Below are 21,318 nucleotides of genomic sequence, written 5' to 3' on the forward strand. Positions count from 1 at the left end.
TTGCCCTGTAATACTTTTCTTTCCCTTGTCTTTCTTTTCCCCTTGCTTGCAATACACTCTGCTGTTTCTTGCTGTGACTTCCCTTGGTATCTTCATGTCTGTCTATGATCTCCAGGTGTCTCACAGAACAATGCTCTGATCTTCCTTCCTCATGCCATACCTGTTGATTTGGGGCAGCAGGTGCCAGAGTAGACTGGGATTGCAGGTTTTCACAAGATCCAGGGCCTGACTTCTTATCACATTAATATTTTCTGAAAAATCCCTGGGCCCAGGATTTTTCTCCTGGGAAGCTGAGAAGCCTTAGAGAAAAAGAAAAACAATTATCTGATTTGCTTCTCCTCTGTTTTGCTCCTTTGGAATGTGTTTGGAGATTGTTTACCCACAGGTGATTGTTTCAGTGGACTCTGGTGTGAGTTTTTTTCGCTCATTGGCCAATCGGGGCCAAGCTGTGTTGGGACTCTGGAAAGAGTCACAAGTTTTCATTATTATCTTTTTAGTATTGTGTTAGTATCCTTTCTGTATTCTTTAGTATAGTATAGTTTAGTATTCTTTAATATAATATAGTATCATAAAATAATAAATTAGCCTTCTGAGAACATGGAGTCAGATTCATCATTCCTTCCTGCCACGAGGGACCCCACAAATGCAATAACTTCTCCCTTCCATCAGTCTCCTCAGCCACCAGCTGTCACAAAGCATGCCAGTATGCAGCCCTGAGTTCCTCGAATCCTGGGGCAGGTGTGGTTGAAGTTTAAAGACGTTGCTAGGACAGACTGCAAGGTAGATTAGTAATGGAACTGTATTAACCATGTCGCACAGACAATCTGCCTCCTCCCAGAGAATATCTGTATGTTTAACATTGCTCCCACAGAAACCTCTTTCCACATAAATAGTACAAGTACTAATTGTCAATTGTTGCATCATGTGTTCCTGCCCCATATGTGACATTGTTCTCCCTTTCCTCCCTGCTACTGCAGCATGACCCAGGTGCAGTGCTGCCGCAGCCAGCTGGAGAAGCAGTCCTGCTCTGACGGGGTCGAATTTGCCAACGCCCGTGAGGAGTGCGACTCTCATCTTGCCAAAAATTCCACCTGTGAGGCTGAATACTTCAAGGTGAGGCCTCAGAGATCTTGAGTTTTGTGTGATTGAAATGGCTCCTGAGGTATTAAAAAGTCTTTTTTCCCTTCACAACCGTCGAAGAAGTCAAAATTTGTCAGTTCTGCTTTTCAAGGTTTTTTATTTTTTCTTGTCTATTACATTCCTTCTCTGACCTGCTGAGATTTGTCTGGCAGGTTGGGTTGTGGCACAGTGATTGCCGTTGGGGTGGTGTTAACTTTTTATACTAAGAACTACGTGTACTTTACTTACAATAATTTTCCAATGCCTATCACCTATGTTAGACAGTCTGTCTCTACTCTAAACCGATACAAAAGTGTCACCATCACAGCAGAAGATGGAGGACAAGAAGATGGAGAAAGACAGGACATGCCCAGATTCCTCCATGTTGTCTCTTGAACCCCCACTCCGAAACTCCAAAATTCTACTTTTTCACCCTGTGACAAATTAACAGTCATTCTAACTCAAACTCTTGTGGCTTGTAAATCTTCACACAAAGTTGGCAATTGTTTCCATGGGCTAAAATCGAAGGCACAGGTGTTTTTGACTCTGTGCCAAGGTCTCTGAGCCCCCTGCCAGTCCTCCAGGGCAGCCAGAGGAATGTCCTGGGTTCCAACACAGAGATACTCCTGTTTGTCTCCAAGAAGTGGAATTGAGGTTATTTAGGGTTGGCCTGAAGATTGGCTCAGTTTGCTGCACATGAATGTTTTTTTCCCACCTGCACCTCATGTCTCTGGTAAAGTTGTTTGCACATTGTCCTTCTCTTTGAGAAGTTTAGCTCTTCAAGAGTTCTGGAAAATTCCTCTGAGTTATTAGTGGGGTTTTGGTTAGCATCTGATGGATTTCAGCAAGGGAGAGACCTCTTGTGGACAGATATCAAAGGCAGAGTTACTACAGGATTCACACCAAAACTGCCGACTTCAATCCGAACATACATAGTATGAAATATTGTAAAAGTATTGTAAACCTTACATAATCAAAAGACCTTATTAATCTAAAGAACTTCAAGTGCTTTCTAGTCACACCAAAAATTAGATCTTCAAATTTCTCATATGTAACTTAACTCCTTTGTTCCTTTCTGTGAGAAGACAGCCAAGGGATCATAGGAATTCAGGTGGGACACAGCTGACCACTGTATATTCAAACATGGGAGCAAGGCATGGCTTGGAAGCTGCATGGGATTTTGCTAATACCAGAGGGGAAAAAGTTTGATATTATTATTGGGGTGACTGAAGAAGCAGAGGCCTACAGGCAGTGAAAGGGTAGAATAACAACTTGATTGTTAGTTTGTACCATCCATGAAAGCAGTGATGGTTCAAGCTAATAAATAAATGGTCATCATAATTTGCTCTCAGGCAACTGGCAGCCTTTGGAAAATGGCTGCAAACACCTCAAGAACTCAATTGATATGAAAGTTAGATTGCTTCCAGCAGCTTCTCACAGGAGCCACCTCTGTGCCCCCCCTCACTACCAAAAACCAAAAATTTTACATCTCTGGATCATTTTGGCTGAGTTATAGAAACATAAATTATTCTCATTATCAAGATGTTAAATCAAGATGCATCATGTACAGTTAGAATAAATATGGGTTGGAACAAATGGTTCAGGGCACACAGTTATGTTAATTGAAGGTGCAGTGTCTTACAGATATTGCAAGTTCTGTACTTGAAGTTTCACATGAGTTGCAGACAGAGGCTTTTCAAGTGGTGGCTCAGCCTGAAAGAAATAAGGAATTTAAGGCTGTTCAACAGTTCAAAAAAGGGAAAAATTAATGATCACTCATCAAAAAAATTCAACAGAAAGTCTGTAACTCACAATATGAACCTCCTGTGACAAGATAAAGAAGTGGACTGAGTCTTCCAGCAGAAGCCAGTGAGGGTACCAGAATTATATAATGTCAGAATTTGTCAAGGCATCAGCCTTATTCAATAACTTAGATAACATTTGGTTATCAAAAATATGCAGGTGTAAGTCAAGTAATGAATCTTTAGCTCACTTTCATGTTTTGTCTTCTAATTTATGGTTGGGAAAATTGAATATTGTCAAAATTATCGTCACATATTTAAGAACTTTGAGAAGGATGCCTCAGGGAATGGCTTGATATGTTAGAATAAATATTGTGAAATGTTTCAATCATCGAGGGTTTATTTCTAAAGTCATCCAAAAAAGCCAGGAAAGATGGAATTATCCCAGACATAATAGGATAAAAATGGAGCATCTGCCACTGGATGGAAGTAGTTGGAGGAACTGGTAAAAAAAGTGGGTAGTAGCAACCATCTCACCCAACAAGAGTAAATAAGGGAAAAAATCCATCCTAGAGACTGGGAGGGGATGGAAACAACATCCCAGGAGAGAGGAGTTCCAGCCCTGCAGCACAGAAGAGTTTCTGTTGTGTATTCAATGGCTTCATACAAAATGGAAAACTTGCATACTTCAGGATGCTGTTACTGTCTTGACTTCACGCTGCTCTGAGTTTTAAAAGTGCCTTTCAGTTCAGTGCAGGGAGAGAAGCATGTAATTCCTTACAAGGGAAAACTTAGAACATCTCAAAGTAATGCAAAGCATTTCATGGTCGCCTTCTTTTTTACCTTCTTTGCTTTAAAGCACCAAAATACAGAAATGTAGTTGAAAGTTTGGTTATTTTATATTTCATCTGTTCTGTGTAATGGTGCAGGCAATTTTCTTCAAGCAAAACAGGATCTGGAAGACAAATCTAATAAAAAAAAGCTTAAATCTGCTTTCATGTGACAGTAGCAATTGTCAGACACCAGGTCCAGAGAGCCAAACACTTTTGCTGCTTTCTGACAGCAAGGAAGAAAACTGAATGAATCAGCAGCATCTTCTCAATTTAAAATAAAGGAAGCCTCTGCAGGATTAACTTATCCTGTCCTTGCTTCTATGTTGTTCTTGAAAAGTTTGTAGAAAATTTTCCATCAGTGCCAAGGTGAGATAACTACTGACACCATTATCAAAGCTCACATTGCTTTGACTTTGTTAATACTTTCATTTTCTCTTTAACAGACATGCTGTTACTGTTGTTTGCTGGGGAAGGCTGCCCAAGTTCAAGGACAGAGCTGTGAGCCCAACCCAAAGATGGGATATCAGTGTGGAATTGTCTTCAGGACCTGCTGTGGGAAAGGCCAAGAAGGCATTGATCTATCCATCAGTGATTATCCTCCCAAAAAAGAGCCAGGTATTTTATTGCATACCTAAAAGAGTGAGACACAAAGTGATACAGGGTGCAAGGAGTGTTTTCACTTTAAATTATTTCTGTTGGAATTTCTCTAATTTGACATCTCATCTGAGTAATTTAAGATGCATGTTTGGGAGCTCATTTTTTGGCTAGTGACAGCTGAAAGGCTGCTGTTGAAAATAAGAGGCAGAAGGAGGTCACTCAGTTTCTGGTGTCAGAACTTAAATGTATGAGAGCTTATTTTGGCAACCAATGATCTTACCTTGGAAGCTGAATATAAGCTATTAGTTTTACTGGCATTTTGCCCACTGAAAAAATGTTTAATTAAAATGAAAATCAACAAACAATTCTTAGAATTATGTTGGGAAGCTAGAGGGCCTTTGCCAGCTCAGCATAATGCAAACGTTGCCATTGTGTGAGAGGCAAATGCCCACAAACCAGGGGTATTTGAAATGCCTGGAGTGCCTGGGACAACTAAGATCTCCAGGAAGTGTGGAAACTCTTTCTTTTATTACCAAAAAAGAAGAGTACCTAGATGGCAGCAGCTCCTGACACCCTTTTCCAAAACTGGTCCACAGAACTGAAGAGGATGAATAAGTACAAGACTGACCCTTATAGACTTTCATTTGTTTGGGGCTTTTGGGATTGTGTTTTTGCACACTAGCAACCTACCTTTGCCCCTGTGTTCAAAGCTGTGGGATTGGAGAAAGTCCATTAGCTGGTTCTTTGGGGATGCAGGGAGTTCAGGGATTTGTTTGGCCCTTGTATGTCCTCATGTGGAGAGAATGGACTCTTGGAATATGTATATGTGGCAGGAATACCAGAGATCAAAACTCTTCAATAAGTATATTAAGTACATATATATTTTTTTTATATATATATTTTTATATTTTTATATTTATATATGTAGATATATCTATATATCTATCTATATATATATATATAAAGTTGAAGTATATAAGTATATTTGAAAGAATGCTGTAAGTATGTGCCCAAAAACTTATGTGTGGAGTTCTTTTTGAAATGAAATCCAAATAAATAGCTGAGGTTAATCTGATTCTCATTAAATCTCTGAGTACCCCAAGCTACTACAAAGTCAGTGGAAGCCAAGCATGCCCCAACAATGTGCCTTATGGAAATGAGGTTAAGCTCTGGTTAAAAGCCTGACATTAAGAACCTGTGTTTGAAAATATCAGTCCACATGTAATCTATGATCACATATGACTTTCATATTGAATCAGTCAGATGGAAAGTGCCCCATGTCCATGAGCATTTGAATGACAAATTTAAGTAAGAAGTAGCTGTAAAATATGTAAATAAAGCTTTTAAATTTTGTTCTGGTTTGTTCCAAAACCCTGGTGTGAGTTCCATCCCAAGCACACAGTGTTTTACCTTGCAAAGAAAAGTGCCTTCTCCTCTAATGCCTATCTCTCCTCTTTTTAGCTGACATTTCAAAGGAGGAGCTGGACCAAGAAGATCCTTATCTGCATGATGGCTGCAGAGGTGAGCCCTGCTAGCCAGCTCTTCTGTGATTGCTTTCAGTAAAGTGAAGCCAAATTAGATCTAGCCAAAGCCCTTTGCCTAGGATAGTTATGGGTTAAAAAAAAAAACCATGAGGAAGAGCCTTTCCAAGGAGTAATGGGCCATTATGTGATGCCTAAATAGTGCCCAAATATAAGGGAGGCATTGTGGAGTCCATCTTATCCAACTGAAGCTGAGACAATACAATTAATTCTACTTAACCTCTTGTGGGTAGTACCTCAGAAGTGCCACCCTTGAACCCGTGGAGTGCTTTGGATTCTTCAGAATATGGTGATCCTATATTAAATATGTGCATCTTTTATTATTCTCTTGGTGTTTGAATATCAGGGTGTTTAAATATGAAATTAAACTTGTTTATATCTGAGATGCATAACCTGAAGAAAAGGAAGACAAAAGTGGCTGTTGTTCTGATTATTCATGCTGCTCTGCCTTCTTGGAAATGTTCATTTGGAATATTGCTCTGCTAAGTGTTCTGATTTATTGCTTGTCACATATGATTTACATGTCTGTAAACCTAAACCAGCAGTGATTCATTGTTTTCTGCCAGCATTTCAGAACTCAGAAATGTATTTAGGATAAAGTCAATTTAATAGGCTTATATTCCAGTTGAAAAATTATTTACTGTGCTCCATGTTCTACAGCTGTTACACTCTGGAGAGGGTGGGAATATCTACCAGGTCATTAGTGAGCCAGAGTCAACAGTGCCTCTCCTCCTTGTCTCCAGTTGCTAATTAGAGGAGATGACATAGAAATATGTGTTACATATTTTCCTAGCATTATTTCTCCATGTAATCAGTTGTTGTATTTCTCAGTTAATCAGCTGCCTGCAGGAGATGGATTGCTTTTGCTAATTGCCAGTTGGTGGCTCTGTCTACAGTATAATTTCTGATAAACTTGGCATGCCAAAACTTCTAATTTCCTGAACTTTAACAGGGGAAATTTAAATTTCCTAGGAAATGAAACTTTAAGCACCTTCATGTAAGATGGGGATATTAATTCTGTTCTTCTAACACTCCCACTACAGGTTTTACTGTGTCAGGATGGAGCTCACAATATTAGGAGAGATTCAGAGAGCAGAGGCTGTTGATCTCAACTGCAAAACTATGATTCCACCTAATTTTCAGTGATGCATTCATGGCCCTGTCCTCATTAGAAATTGTTGTACTTTAAAAATTATTTATAATAACATATTATAGCTGCAATTTCTCACATGGATTGTGCCTATCTCACACCTTCTGTTTAATGCCTATCCAGCCATTCTAAAAAACAGGATATGGGTTCTATTTTTACTAAGAATATCTGCAGCCTTACAACAAATATTTGTTGTTGGAAATATATAAGCTTTTCTCTAATTTTAGATTATAAAATATTTTTATATTAATTTCTATTTTAACAAGGTCAGCAAAGGTTTTCTTAATGATGAGCCAAATTTTGTGTAAATTCTCTGTAGTATTCCCTTTCTGTTTGTCACAATAATCCTTCTTTCATTAATTTTTAGAGCTTTCAGTGCTTAGCCCTTTCTTTCTTTTGTATATGTGTATTAACTTCTTTTCTAAATAAATCAAGTTTCCTGTAAATTAATGGTTTGTTTCAGTTCCTGTGAAGAGCCTCTTAATTACATGAGGCCTTTTAACATGTTCGTTAGGTGGTGGTCCCTGCTCCCAGCAGTGCAGAGACACAGGATCCAGTTATGTCTGCTCCTGCTTTGTTGGATATCAGCTTCAACCAGATGGTATCACCTGTGAAGGTAAAAGAAATAAAGCCATTGGTTTGATTGTAAACATTCTTGTTTTAAAAGAGCAAGAACAAATACAAAAATACCCAGAGAGAAGAGAGCAGAATATGCTTATGTCAGCTGGGGAAAGAGATGAAGTCATAAAAAGTTGATTTGAATGGAGTGTTGAAATGAGAATTGTAGGGAAATGAAGTTAAAGGAGGGTCAATGGAAAAGGTGAAGAATTTAGAATGGAGAACAGGCAGAGTTTGAATTTGTTGTTGTGAATAAAACCAAAAGAGAAAATCCTTATTCTCTCTTGTGAAAGTGTATTGTTATTGATAAGGAAGAAAAAATAAATAGAGTAGGATTCTTTAGCTTGTTAAGGACACAACTGACAGAAAGGATTAATGTTCAGGACTCCATGAGTGGCATGGCAACTGTCAAGGGAGGATTGTTAGTTTCTCCGAGAAGAAGAACTGATTTTTCCTGCATCCCTGAGTGTGGTCAGGCTCTGCCCAGGCTCCCCAGGGAATGCCAGAGCTCCAGGAGGGCTTGGCCAAGGCTCTCAGGGATGCACAGGGGGGATTGTTGGGGTGTCTGTGCAGGGATTGTTGGGGTGTCTGTGCAGAGCCAGGAGTTGGATTTAATGATCCCTGTGGGTGCCTTCCAAGTCAGCATATTCTGATCTGTGGCATCAAATGAAATGGGCTGGGATCGAGGTTGCATTTGACTTCAGGCATGTGCAATGTGACATTTGGTTCTGAGCTAGTGAGCCCAGGCTCCCTGTTGCTGAGGGATGTGAGCCCTTCCAGGGCACAGCTCAACTTGTCCATCCTGCATAGGTGTTCAAGGATGACAGATGTTCCAGATGAAGAGTGCCTTTTTCTGTCAGTGACTGGAAATGTCATCTTAAGTACCTCAGACACAAACTTCAGAATATAAAATAAATCTTGGTGATTGGTCAGATTAACACTAACCTAGTTGGACATGGGAAAAGGAAGAGCTTTTACACTTAATACACATGGATGTCAGATTTTCTTACACACTCAAAGTTAAAAAGAAAAATGAATTCAAAAGGAAATGCCTATCAGTAGCTGTAAATTTGAAAGTCACAGCTTGGCTCAGAGAGTCCCTCAATGGTATGTTGGTGGGATGCAGAGCAAGGTGAGGGTTTCTGAAAGTTTGCCTCATTCATATAGTCACTTTAATCCAACCGTGAAATCACTGAGGTTGGAAAGACCCTAAAGATCAAGGAGTCCAACCTAAACCAAACACTGCCAACAGCAGACCGTGTTTACACATCCTGGCTATAACAACTTTAGACATATCCAGAGACACCATTGACTACTAGACTCAGTTAGATGATGTTGAGTCTCTGCTCTCTCTCAGTCACACTGTACTGAAGAACAAGAAGTTTATCAGCAAGTCCTGGTGCCAACAGGCTCCAAATGTCTTTGCTGGCTCACACCCTGGTGACAGCAGTGTAGCAGGATGTGGATGTGAGGCCAAATCCCCACCTTTGAGTTCAAATGCTCAGAGGGATGCGTGGTTGGAGGTGTGCCCACAGCGAGCTTTCAATCTGGTCTCTTCCCAGAGATGTCTTGTTTCTTATTTACTCTCTCTTGTTTACTTTTATACAATTTTGCCTGTTGTAGATATTAACGAATGTATCACTGGGACACACAACTGTGGGATTGGCCAGACCTGTGTCAACACTTTGGGATCCTTCCGCTGCCAGCGGGACACGAGCTGCGGCACTGGCTACGAGCTCACGGATGACAGTCGTTGCAAAGGTATGTCCTGTGCACAGAAACCAGCATCTTCCAGGCTTGAGATAAAAACTAAGCACATCATTGTGTCATGCTCTTTGGTTTTTGGTAAATACACACGTAACCGAGGCACACACACTTCAAGGACAGCAGTTTTTCCAGCTGTTACCTCGCAAATAACCAGATCATGCAGCTGGGGGCTGCTGCAAAGATTTCCAGCAGAGATAAGTGCATTTCACACTGGCAGTTTGTGTTGCATGTTAGGATCTGGTCTGGGGACTAAAACAGATGATTAGCAAGGCCAGAACTCACACTACACACAATACCCTGGAGATTATTTCTGGATTTCTCCAGTCTGGTCTGTGGGATTGATGGCTCATTTTTGAGTGAAGTGCCCAAGTCCTGCTTGTGGAGCATATCTGATGGTTTGGATGCACATGAATGAATCAAGTTTGCACAGTCTGGAGTGTGAAACAAAGTGTAGCAACCAGGTGATTCAGTTTGAAAATATGAGGGTAGATGCATCTTTAGAAAAAGAAAGCAAGCTTTTATCCTCAGGAGGTTGCAAAGGGATTCATTTCTTAATCCCAGCATTCCTAGGGATTTAAAAACATAAAGGGGTTAAAACCACTGTTCTTGAGTTAGCTGTGTTTGAACACAAAGGTAACAGTCCTCCTTACTAAAAAAGTTACTTGTTTCAAGTTCCATCTAGCTTAAAAAATGCTCTTATGCGCATCTGTAACTTCACCTGGCGTGCTGCCTTTATAGAGATATAAATTAGCAGCAAACTCTGGTTGATGTGGAATTGGTTTTCACCATGTCTGTTCCCCCTAAGCTTAGACTGCTTTATAAATAAACTAATTTCTTTCCACTGAGTAAATTAACTCAACCAAAATTCTAGGTAAGGTTTTACTGTAGGAACTCATCAGTGATGAATCATAAATAGATTGAATAAAAAAAAGCTGATGAACAAACTCCAGTGCCAAACCTGCAGACCATCACACAATGTTTTTGAAAGTAAAATGGTGTAACTGTGATCCCTTTAAAGTTACACTTCCACTGATTTGAATAATATCAGATTTAGGTCAACAAATAGCTTACTGGCAAGGATTAACATATTTCTCTCTTGGGAAAAAAGGAGCACAGATAGTAAATTATACCCACAACTAAGGCTAGAAAGTTCTTATCTGGGCAAGATATGCTAATAATGTTAATTATTAATGCTATGTGAAGTGATAAAAATAGTCATGTATGGTTTTTAAATGCCAAGTAACATGACTGAGCTGTGCTACATGTAGAACCCTGCTAAACCCACTTCATTATTAATTCAAATGGTCTCCACACACATTTTTTAAGTCCCACAAAGCTCTGGGGCTACTGTTGTATCAACATGAATGAGAAAGATGAGTTATCCTTTTGCTGGAGATTTTCTATATTTTGATAGCTTTAGGAGATTTAATCCCATTGCCAGTTGGCAAATATTACATTTTAGTTGCTTTATGTGGACAGGACTACATTCCTGAGTGAAGCCTCATTTACTGTTATCTCCTTTATCTGCTTTACGTGAACAATAATTTATTCAGAAATATTTATTGTCTATTCTGAACTGGAGTAGAATATTAAAGTAATCAGAAGTAATATTTATGTGCATTTTAAAGCATGGTAATGCAGGGATTTCAAGCCTTAATATGGATGGGAATCGAGGTCAATTAATTCACTTATGAAAGAAATGAACAATATCTGCATTGGATCTAAAGCTAAAATTAAAATTGCACTTGGCTAATTAAATCTCCCTGACTTCAGATCCCAGCACACTGCTGAATCAAGGCTGAATGTGATGCTTTTGGTACTCTATAATAGTTTTGAATAATTTAGTTGTGAGAACTAAACTTGCAAAGCATGATATGCAGAGACACCCCCCATATATAAAATAAACAGTAAAATTGTGAAAAGTTCTTAACCTATCTGGTTTTATTGAGAGGTAGTAAGTCAGATTGATCCTGGATCACAGAATTCCAGGAAGGTATGCTGAGGATTAATCTATGTGATGATTTTAATTATGTCTTATGTTTGAAATGCAACGAAGGAACCCGTCTAATTCCTGCTAACAATTTTTTTTTGTGACGTACCAGATATTGACGAGTGTGAGACTGGTACTCATAACTGCCCCCCCGATTTTATCTGTCAGAATACTCCAGGATCTTTCCGCTGCCGCCCCAAGCTGCAGTGCATGAGTGGGTTTATACAGGATGCACTGGGCAACTGTATTGGTAAGGCTTGCTCTTGTCTTGGGGAATGCTCAAATGCTGCTGGGAGAAAGTTGTACTTTCCCCTGGGTAGGTGGTTAGCTGCTTAAGTCTTTGGGTGTTTTATCTGAAGCAAAATTTGTAAAAAAATTGTCACATATTTTATCTGACTCTATCCAGAAGGTTTTAGCCAAAGGTTTGTGTAGAAAGCTGTAATTATGGCATCCTCTGGAACACCCTTTGATATTAGTCTGCTGGGTTTTACAGGCTTGTAGGTCTTTCCAGACCTGTCCCATGTTAAAGCCCATCTTATTGTGTATGAGAAGATGGGACAGTTATAACATACTGTGGAGAGGAGTTTTACTTTAAATACTGATGACAATCTTGTCAGGCCAATGCCTTGTTTCCAAGACTCCCCAAAACCAGAATTATACCCTTCATATAAATCCATTAAAATTACTGGTTTCCAGCAGACTTCATATGGATCTGTCTAATGTGACCTACAAATCTATCAGTTAGTCCCTTGAGTATTATTTTCAAGTCTCAACTCAACTTTTAATTCCCCCATTGGCATAGCAAGCCTTGGACTTGTGGAACTGGCCGAGCAGCAGCAGCTGCCAAGTTGCACTCATTATCAGCCCCTTGTTCTCCTGTAGAGTTGAAATCTGACACTGGAAACAGACTGAAAACAAAACTGCAGCCTTTAAAATGAGGGGGGCCAGTCCCCCAGCAACCCCTTTGAAAGCACACGCCTGACACAGGTAGTGCCAGCTCCATGGCAGATTTTTATTTACTTGCTGTAATGGACATCAGTAGAGACACATAAAATGCATTTGCTCAAAACATTTAGGCAGTTTCACAGCCTAAAGCCTAACTTTATGCACTGGGAATCAAATGCTGCTCTATGTGGAGTTGAGGGGATTTTGTTGTTGGATTTGTGACCCTGATCATCATGTAGAAGCTAAGAGCTCCATCAGAACACACAGGCTGAAGCAGAACTGGTTAAGCTGATGAACTGAACTGTTGATCAGTATGTTTAGGAGGGACTTCTAAATGCTTTGAAACAAATACAAGTTCTATATCAAATTTACACTGCTTTTCATTGGTATCTATGGCTTTTATACCTCCCTGATTTTCACTCTGAAGCTTTGTATCAGTGGAGCTAAATCTCATGAATAGCTGTCTTTTCCCATGGGCAGAACTTTTCTCTGAAGGGTTAAATAATGAGAGCATCTTACCTTAAACCTCTTTAGAGCAGAAAGAGTTACACTGACTTGTGCTCTTGCAGATATCAATGAGTGCCTGAGCACCAACATGCCGTGCCCAGCTGGGCAGATCTGTATTAACACTGATGGCTCCTTCACCTGCCAGAGAATCTCGCCCAGCTGTGGCCGAGGTTACCACCTCAATGAAGATGGAACAAGATGTGTAGGTGAGTGGCAGCTGGGAAGAAAAATCAGTTCTAAGGAAATAACTCAAATAAATAATTTATGTTTAGCAGTTTCTTGCGCTTTGTCCAGGTTTTTATCATTCCCACAGTCAATTATTGAGCCTGTTCTTTCCCTCATGGCAGTCCCAGCATGAAAAGAATGACAAGTATCCACCCTCTGTCCTTCATAAAACTCAGGAAATCCTACATTTTGAGGAGTAATTATTATCAACCCCATAAATGTCATTGGCTGTGACTATCAATGGCACAATGCTGTGAGGTCCCAAATCTCCTTATTACAGAGAAATAACTCAAGGTCAACTTTACATCCCACAGAAGCCATTCAAGTAACACTAAAAGATATAGATGCCTTTGGCTGGCTTTTAACTGATGTGGTTTTAGCAAAGACAAGCATTTTTGTATGCGTTCTCAATTTCTGTGAGTGAAATTGATGACTCTGGATCTCAAACATCTTAGACTAGATGAAAATTTGATCCGCAAATATGAGTATGCACAATAAAACAATTTTGCACCTGAATTACTCCAAAGATTGCCTAATTACTTCATTGTTTCCATCCCAAGTCCACCAACATTAAGGACACATTAGAGCTAACCTGCTTTGGTAGGAATAGTTTGGATTTGTGACTTTGATCTTGTAAAAGCTGAGAGCATGATAACACCTTATTTTCTGTTCCAAAACACTTTATAACCACCAGAGGACCAAAAAAATATGTTAACGTGTTCTTCTCTCAGCCTGCATAGTTAGAAGTGTACTTTTTGTTGTAGATGTGGATGAGTGCTCATCCTCCAACCAGCCCTGTGGAGAGGGGCACGTCTGTATCAATGCCCCAGGCAATTATCGCTGCGAGTGCAAAGCTGGCTACAGCTTTGATGTCATCAGCAGGACCTGCATTGGTAAGTTGCACCATCAACCTAAACACCTGCAGCCATAGCACTTACAAAATGATCCTGTGTAAAGAATGTTACTGCTCTGTGCATAGCCTCTGTCAACAGAATGTAGAATTCTGCTATATTATTTGGCTGGCTCTAAAACCGTATTAAAGAACTGCTGGTACTTCAAAGGAAGCTGTATTAGTATTGTCAACATGTTATCTGCTGTCTTGTTAAAAGGTAAGGTTGTGAGAGTGTGTGTAATTGTTTTCTGTGATATTTTTATAAGCACCTACAGCAAAAGATTCCTTTGGAAGATCAAAGCAATTTTCTCCTGTACAGATCTAATCCAATTATACTCTGGCGTGCTTCTAAATGAGCATTTTGAGGGCATCCTCTCTCTTTAGTATGAAATTTAAATCTGGAAAACAACAATCAAACTTTTATAATCACATTCTTGTCCAGACTGGTGTTGCAGTGGGGCAGCCCACCCATCCACAGAGCTCTCTGTGTGTTTGTCATTGCAGATATCAACGAATGCAGGCGCTACCCAGGCCGCCTCTGTGCTCACAAGTGTGAGAATACTCCTGGCTCCTACTACTGCACTTGTACCATGGGCTTCAAGCTTTCAGCTGATGGCAGATCCTGTGAAGGTAGGGCTGTCAGTTATGGAGTGTGAGAAACAGCTCTGTCACCCTGATTTTTTAAGTTTTTCTAAGCCTTCTGATGTTTACATTCTTGTAACGAACTTTCTCATGCACTTTATGTAAATAACTTATTGTTTTGTGTTCTTTTATGGAGGAGGAGAAATTTGATGGACTGTTGGTTTGTCCAGTGTCATTGGAGAGGTGGCACTTTCACCCTCCAATCCACTGTCACTTTTGGAAATCTATAAATGTTGGAGTCAGAAATTAAAAACTCTCTTTTCACCTTGGAAGAGCTGTGTGTGCACGTCATGTTATTTTGTGTCCTACAGTGACACAGCTCATTGCTCTTTTAGCTGTTTTTTAAATTTTTTAATTTTACTTTTACTTTTTTATTTTTTTATTTGTTTTTTTTTTTATTTTACCTCGCAAGACTGCACTGGAATGGCATGAGAAATCATCACAGTGCAGAATCTCTGATTACATGAATGCTGCTGTGCTTAGTCGAGGCCACTGTAGCCCACAGCTTGAATATATCACCCTTAGAGTGCATCATTTTACAGGACAGCATGACACAGCCTCAAGCTGCACCAGGGAAGGTTCAGGTTGGACATCAGGAGGAATTTCTTCCCTGAAAGGGTGTGAGACATTGGAAGGGACTTCTCAGGGAGGTGGTGGAGTCCCCTGCTGTAGATGTTCAAGGAACAGCTGGACCTGGCACTTAGTGCTCTGGTCTGGGTGGCAAGGTGGCGCTTAGTCACAGGTTGGACTTGATGGTCTTGGAGATATTTTCCAGCCTCTGTGATTCTGTGATGCAGAGGTCCATGGGTCTGCTTTTGCTGCACTTTGAAGGGAGATTCAACTCAATCAGGTTCAAAACCTTCAAAACCAGCCTTGCTGATATTCAGACACAAAAATGTAAGTGTTGGCCTAAAGATTCCCTCCCAGTCTCACACCTTGAAGTACAGGAGGAAATTATAGCACAGTGCAAATTAACCTATACTGCCTGTTAAAAGTAGCACACTGAGAGCCCCCTATTTCCAGGTTACTCAGTGATGTGTGCCATCCTTTTTCAATTAAAACAATTACCTTCCAAAATTTTGTCCTATTCCAGTACTAGGAGTGGTGAACATTGCAAGAAATTTGTGGTTCAGGTGTATAACTCTGCCTTTCAGATTTGAATGAGTGTGAGAGCAACCCCTGTAGCCAAGAGTGTGCCAATGTGTATGGCTCCTACCAGTGCTATTGCCGCCGGGGCTTCCAGCTCAGCGACATCGATGGCATTTCCTGTGAAGGTGAGCCCTGTGGTGCTCCTTCCTTATTCTTGCTGTAACAAACATGAGCAATTCCATGTAATTTTTTCATTTTAACATTTGAATCTCTTCAGAATTTTCTTTATTTTCTTTATTTTCTAACCGTATTTAATGAAGGTCTCCCACCCATGCCCTTTTCTAGCGGCATCTCTTTGTATGTGTGGTGTCATTTTTGCTGTTCACACTGAATTGTAGCTTGGCACACTATTGTAATTTGGCATAAATTTGTCTTCTTCCTGAGGAGTTACCAGAATTTCTAGTGTTCAGCAAGTGGAGATACGAGCATATTTATGTGTTACATATGTCATACATGATATTACTCGGTAATATTTGATATATCCTCTTTTTGTGGCTGGTTCTGATCTAACGTATTCTCAAATACAAGGAAGATTGTCACAGACATCTTTTATGAAAAATCCTTTTCTTAGGAATTTTCCTCCTGAGAAGCTGAGAGGCCTGAGGAACAAAATATAAACATTGATCATCTGCTGCTGTGGAATGCAATAGGTGGATCTTTGATTGGTCTCATGTAGTTGTTTCTAATTAATGGCCAATCACAGTCAGCTGGCTCGGACTCTCTGTCCAAGCCACAAGCCTTTGTTATCATTCTTTCTTTTTCTCTTCTTAGCTAGCCTTCTGATGAAATCCTTTCTTCTATTCTTTTAGTATAGTTTTAATATAATATATATAATAAAATAATAAATCAGCCTTCTGAAACATGGAATCAGATCCTCATCTCTTCCCTCATCCTTGGACCGCTGTGAACACGGTCAGAGATGTGGGTGTGACCTCATGGACAAGATCCTGACCTTGGACTTAGGTTTCCAAGACTTACTAAACAGTGAGGCCTTGGGCAGAACACCTAATGTTGATTTCCTTTTGTAAAAACAAGGATAAAACTATTCCTCTCCCTCCCTTTTATAAAGCACTACAATACATGTCACTGTAAAGTGCTCGCTCTCATCCATTACTTTGTCTCTTGGGCTCTCATATAACTTTTAATTTTCTCCAGAGCTCCATTTATTCCTGAAAGTCTTTGCTATTTAGATGTTGTTGTCTAGAGCCACACATATCTGATGATCTTCTTCATTGCCCAGAAATTAGAATCATCAAATTGTATTTGAAGCTTATAGCAGGAGCACTGTACATGGGCACTGGGCTGAATGTCATGAACACATAGAGAATTAGTGCTGGTTTTTTTTCCTTGCAGATATTGATGAATGTGCTTTGCCCACTGGAGGACATATCTGTTCCTTTAGATGTGTCAATATTCCTGGGAGCTTTCAATGTACTTGTCCCTCCACTGGCTACAGGCTGGCACCCAATGCACGCAACTGCCAAGGTGGGTTCAACAACTGCAGGGAGACCTCAAGCATTGTGGAATTCTGACAAGTTATAGCAGTTTTTGTGTTTGAAAAAATGCCTTTCCTATGACATGATATGTAATTCAGCTCAACATAAGCTCAACATTTGAAGAAATCAGGTTTTTTTGTAATAAATATACAGGAAATTTCAGTTACAAAGTAATTCAGTAGAGACTACTTTTAAAAATATTAATAAAAATATTAATAAAAATTCTTAAAGTGAAAATTCCAATGCTGTGAGTTGGTTTAGCCATTAAAAGGAAATATCCTGCTGTAAAGACATCAGCAAATATTTACGTCTTGTCCACTTAGTGGCACTGCTGCTCTTCCTTTTCTTCTTCTTGCTGGTTGGTTGGGTTAGTGTTCTTCTCTTTTGTTCTTCTGTCCTCCCCTTGCAACCCTGCAGTAATGTTTCATTGCACCCCATGTTCTGCAGTACCTGATAGGATACTGGCTGCATCTTGAGTGCTGTGTCCAGTTCTGGTCCCTCAGTTTAGGAAAGACATTGAGATGTTTGAGTGTGTCCAGAGGGGGCAATGAGGCTGGAGAGGGGCTGGGAACACAAACCCTGTGAAGAACAACTGAGGGAGCTGGGGGTGTTTAGCCTGGAGAAAAGGAGACTCAGGGGTGACCTTATCACTCTCCACAACTCCCTGATGGTGGCTGTAGCCAGGTGGGGTTGGGCTCTTTCTCCTGGCAGCACTGGCAGAACCATAGGACACAGTTTCAGTCTGCACCAAGGGAAATATAGGTTGGATATTAGGAAAAAGTTTTTCACAGAAAGAGTGATAAAGTTCTGGAATGGTCTGCCCAGGGTGGAGTCACCATCCCTGGATGTGTTTAAAAAAGACTGGATGTGGCACTGGGTGCCAGCGTTTAGTTGAGGTGTCAGGGAATGGGTTGGACTCGATGATCTTGAAGGTCTCTTCCAACCTGGTCATTCTGTCATTGTCTGGCACCTGCAAGGAGAGGAGAAGCCTGTGTTTAACACACACCCCTGTTTCCCTTTGGCAGATATTGATGAGTGTGTTGCAGAAAGCCACAACTGCTCTTTCAACGAGACCTGCTTCAACATCCAGGGCGGCTTCCGCTGCCTGTCCTTGGAATGCCCCGAGAATTACCGCAAGTCAGGCGACACGTAAGTACCTTCTTTCCAAGGTGGCACCATCTCCTCAGTGCCCTGCCACTGCTGGCTGAGCACAGAGCAGTTTCTAGCAAATATGAACTGTGTTGGCAGGCCTACCACACAAGTCTGGTTTCTTTCCTCATGCTTCTCTTTCTAAGAAAAAAGATACTCCCTTAAAAAATGCCATGTGTCAGTGGTTTGCACCACAGTGATCTCCAGAGCCACAAGCAGATACTCTCTGTCTGGTTCCCTTGCAAGGCAGCCTGATAGGAGGGCTACTTTGGGCTTTGAAATCCTTGGCTTTTATTTCAGAATCACACATAGTCTTTCCTTACCTTCACAGTTCAGCTAAAGACTTCTTTTTAGCTCCATCTCTGAATTCTCACCTGTACCATTGCAAAGCATTGCAAGAATGTCTTATTTTTGGTACCATTTAATTGAATCCTAGAATATTAAGGGGTTAGAATGGACCTTAAAAATCATCTAGTCCCAACCCTCCCTGCCATGTACAGGTGAGACATGTCCCACTAGAACAATTTGTTCAAGGCCATATCCAAACTGGCCAGGGTTGGGGCATCCACCTCACTGGCCAACCTGTTCCAGTAAAAAAATTCTTACAATAAAAAATAAAAAATTCTGACAATAAAAAATTCTTCCTAATACCATACATAAATCTCCCCTCTTTCAATTTGCATCCAATTTTCTGTATTAAAAACCTGGGAATCCTAGCAAGGGTGGTATATTAGCTGCAGCTCATAATTTTGTCTCTAACCTACTCAGTGCATTTAACCTAGTCTGTGCATTCTGGTGTAGAAAATAGGAGACAGCTCTGGGAGGAGGGGGCAGCTGGCAGCTCTTTATACCCATCAAATAGAGCCAGCAGAGAGGAGAAGTTGTTGCAAACTCTCAGTTGTGCAGCTAGAGTTTATGGCTGGTGAAAGTGATGCTTTGCCTCCTGCCCTGTGGCTTTCTGGCCACCCTTCCAAAGGCTGCTTCATGGTCCCTTTGTGTGCCCTGTACTCAAAGTGTGAGCTCCACCAGCCAGGGAGGAAAAGTGACAAATCCCATTTGTTATCAGCCCATTATTGCTTTTCCCAGTCAGTGTTGGTTTGGGCACCATCTGTCAGACAGACCTGAGTGCTCTGTGCCTCCTCGGAGGAATGAAGCCAGCACTGATCTCCATCTCAGGGATTTTCTGGGGATCAGTTAGTTTGCATTTAAGCCTTAGTCTTTGAAATGTCATACAAGTGGCACAGCAGATGTGTTTGATCAGAATTCTGGAGAGGAAGTTCATGGTGTAAACCCAGCTATTTATAAAATATGCTTGTGTTCTGGGAAGGGTAATAGAAATTAAATTTTAAATTAAATTTGTCACATCAGTGACCAAGCAGCGCCTCATGACGCAGATGTTCTCTTTATTTGTAAGACTGTGGGTTCATTGGTATCCTAATTTGAAAAAAAAGTGGGAAAAGTGCAATGGGCCACTAGGCAGAATTAGCAGATTTCTGCTCTTACAGACATTCCTGCATTGCAGGGTTCAGTTTATAAAATACACATCATACACACATTCCATTTCATTTTCTCTCTGTGTTTGACTTCATTGGCTATTTGAGCTACATGGCATCTTCTGGGAAAGCAGTAGAGTGTCTGAATGTTTTTCTGTGTCTAGGTTGTTGCTCTGTAATGGCTTTCTCTGCCTAACTCAGACCTACTCATAGGGCAAGATCCTTCTGACGTGCTCAGGCTATAATCAGGCTGAGTCAGACACAAATCCTGCAGCTGCTCAGTGAAATTCTAATTATTTTAATTCCTTAAGTCATCGTCTTGTTGGATTTATTAGGTTTTCCCCACTCAACAGCTACAGATAGTTACTAAATGCATTGCTGGGAAGATGTTTGCATAAGGCAAAGAGAATGTGAGTTCATTGTTGTCACTGGTGAAGAGCAGTGGGTTCCTCAGGTGCTCTCACACTCAGAGAATATCAATGTTACACCAGTGTGCAGGAATCAGGATTTATGGGTGGGATTACCTGGTGCTCACTGGGAGCAGTTCATAAGACAGCTCTTTAGCACCCTTTCTACATCCAAACTATTTACATCTCCTTGACTGAGTCAGTTTTGCATTTGTACCCCAGCAGGGCTGATAGCCAGAATATCTTTGTTACATTCTGCATGATAACAACATTAAATTGCTTTTTCACCCAGGCTCTAAAATCAAAGTAGTTGGCTTCTTATCACACCTAGTATAGATACCATTTTTTCTCTCCTTTTTATTCAAAACACATTCCAGTTTCACCAACTTGGCACATCATAAGAAAGACAACTTATTTTTCCATTCCCATCAAGCTGGCACCTCAGGAAATTTTTTTTTACCCTGTTCCCCATTATTTTCTTTGGAATAGCTATAATTTAATAGGCCTCAGTCCTGCAAATAGAAGTTTCCTTATTCTTATTTTTCCCTAAAATCCTTATGCACGAGCAACAGCACTCGGTGACCCAGAAGCTTCTTTACCTGTAAAGCAGAGGTTTTTGCATGGTGGCTGTTGCAGTGGCAATTGCCATCAGGTGAAGCAGGAAAGGAGGAAACACTCTGTGTTATCTTCCCCAAATACAGCAAAATCCCTGGCTTGATCTAAATGGTAACAATTTTATTGAAGGCTTTATCTCTTTCACTTAAATTCTGCTTTATGTTTTTCATTGATCAGTCTATAGGCTTGGGATTTTTTCCAGGAGAGATAAGATCTGCTGCTCCTCATAATAGAACTTAACTTGCTGCACTGCCTTGCCAAACAGTTTTTGTTTTCAAATTGCATAACAATTAACTTCTCTTTATTTGGCATTGAAGTCTGACATTTGTAATATTTAAGCCAAGAAAAATAGTAGAAAAGATAAAGAAGTGTTTATGGCAACATGTCAGATATGTGCTGCATTGAGCCAAATGGGGAACTATTTCTATTTTCTAGACATGT

The 21,318-nt window shown here is 40.4% G+C and overlaps 1 protein-coding gene across 1 annotated transcript in view; it reads left to right on the plus strand.

The window, feature by feature from the left end:
* Positions 1-21,318, plus strand: part of FBLN1 (fibulin 1) — a 63,284-nt gene that overhangs the window by 17,759 nt on the left and 24,207 nt on the right. The window contains exons 3-14 of the mRNA XM_054282012.1: positions 978-1,113; positions 4,138-4,309; positions 5,753-5,812; positions 7,497-7,598; positions 9,224-9,361; positions 11,470-11,607; positions 12,872-13,015; positions 13,799-13,927; positions 14,431-14,556; positions 15,723-15,842; positions 17,071-17,202; positions 18,239-18,362. Of these exons, the coding sequence (XP_054137987.1) occupies positions 978-1,113; positions 4,138-4,309; positions 5,753-5,812; positions 7,497-7,598; positions 9,224-9,361; positions 11,470-11,607; positions 12,872-13,015; positions 13,799-13,927; positions 14,431-14,556; positions 15,723-15,842; positions 17,071-17,202; positions 18,239-18,362 (1,521 nt within the window). The remainder of the gene's footprint in view (positions 1-977; positions 1,114-4,137; positions 4,310-5,752; positions 5,813-7,496; positions 7,599-9,223; positions 9,362-11,469; positions 11,608-12,871; positions 13,016-13,798; positions 13,928-14,430; positions 14,557-15,722; positions 15,843-17,070; positions 17,203-18,238; positions 18,363-21,318) is intronic.

Source organism: Melozone crissalis, unplaced genomic scaffold, assembly GCF_028551555.1.
Source record: "Melozone crissalis strain CALT ecotype California unplaced genomic scaffold, PUWL_Pcris_2 ptg000033l_1, whole genome shotgun sequence".
Taxonomy (NCBI): domain Eukaryota; kingdom Metazoa; phylum Chordata; class Aves; order Passeriformes; family Passerellidae; genus Melozone; species Melozone crissalis.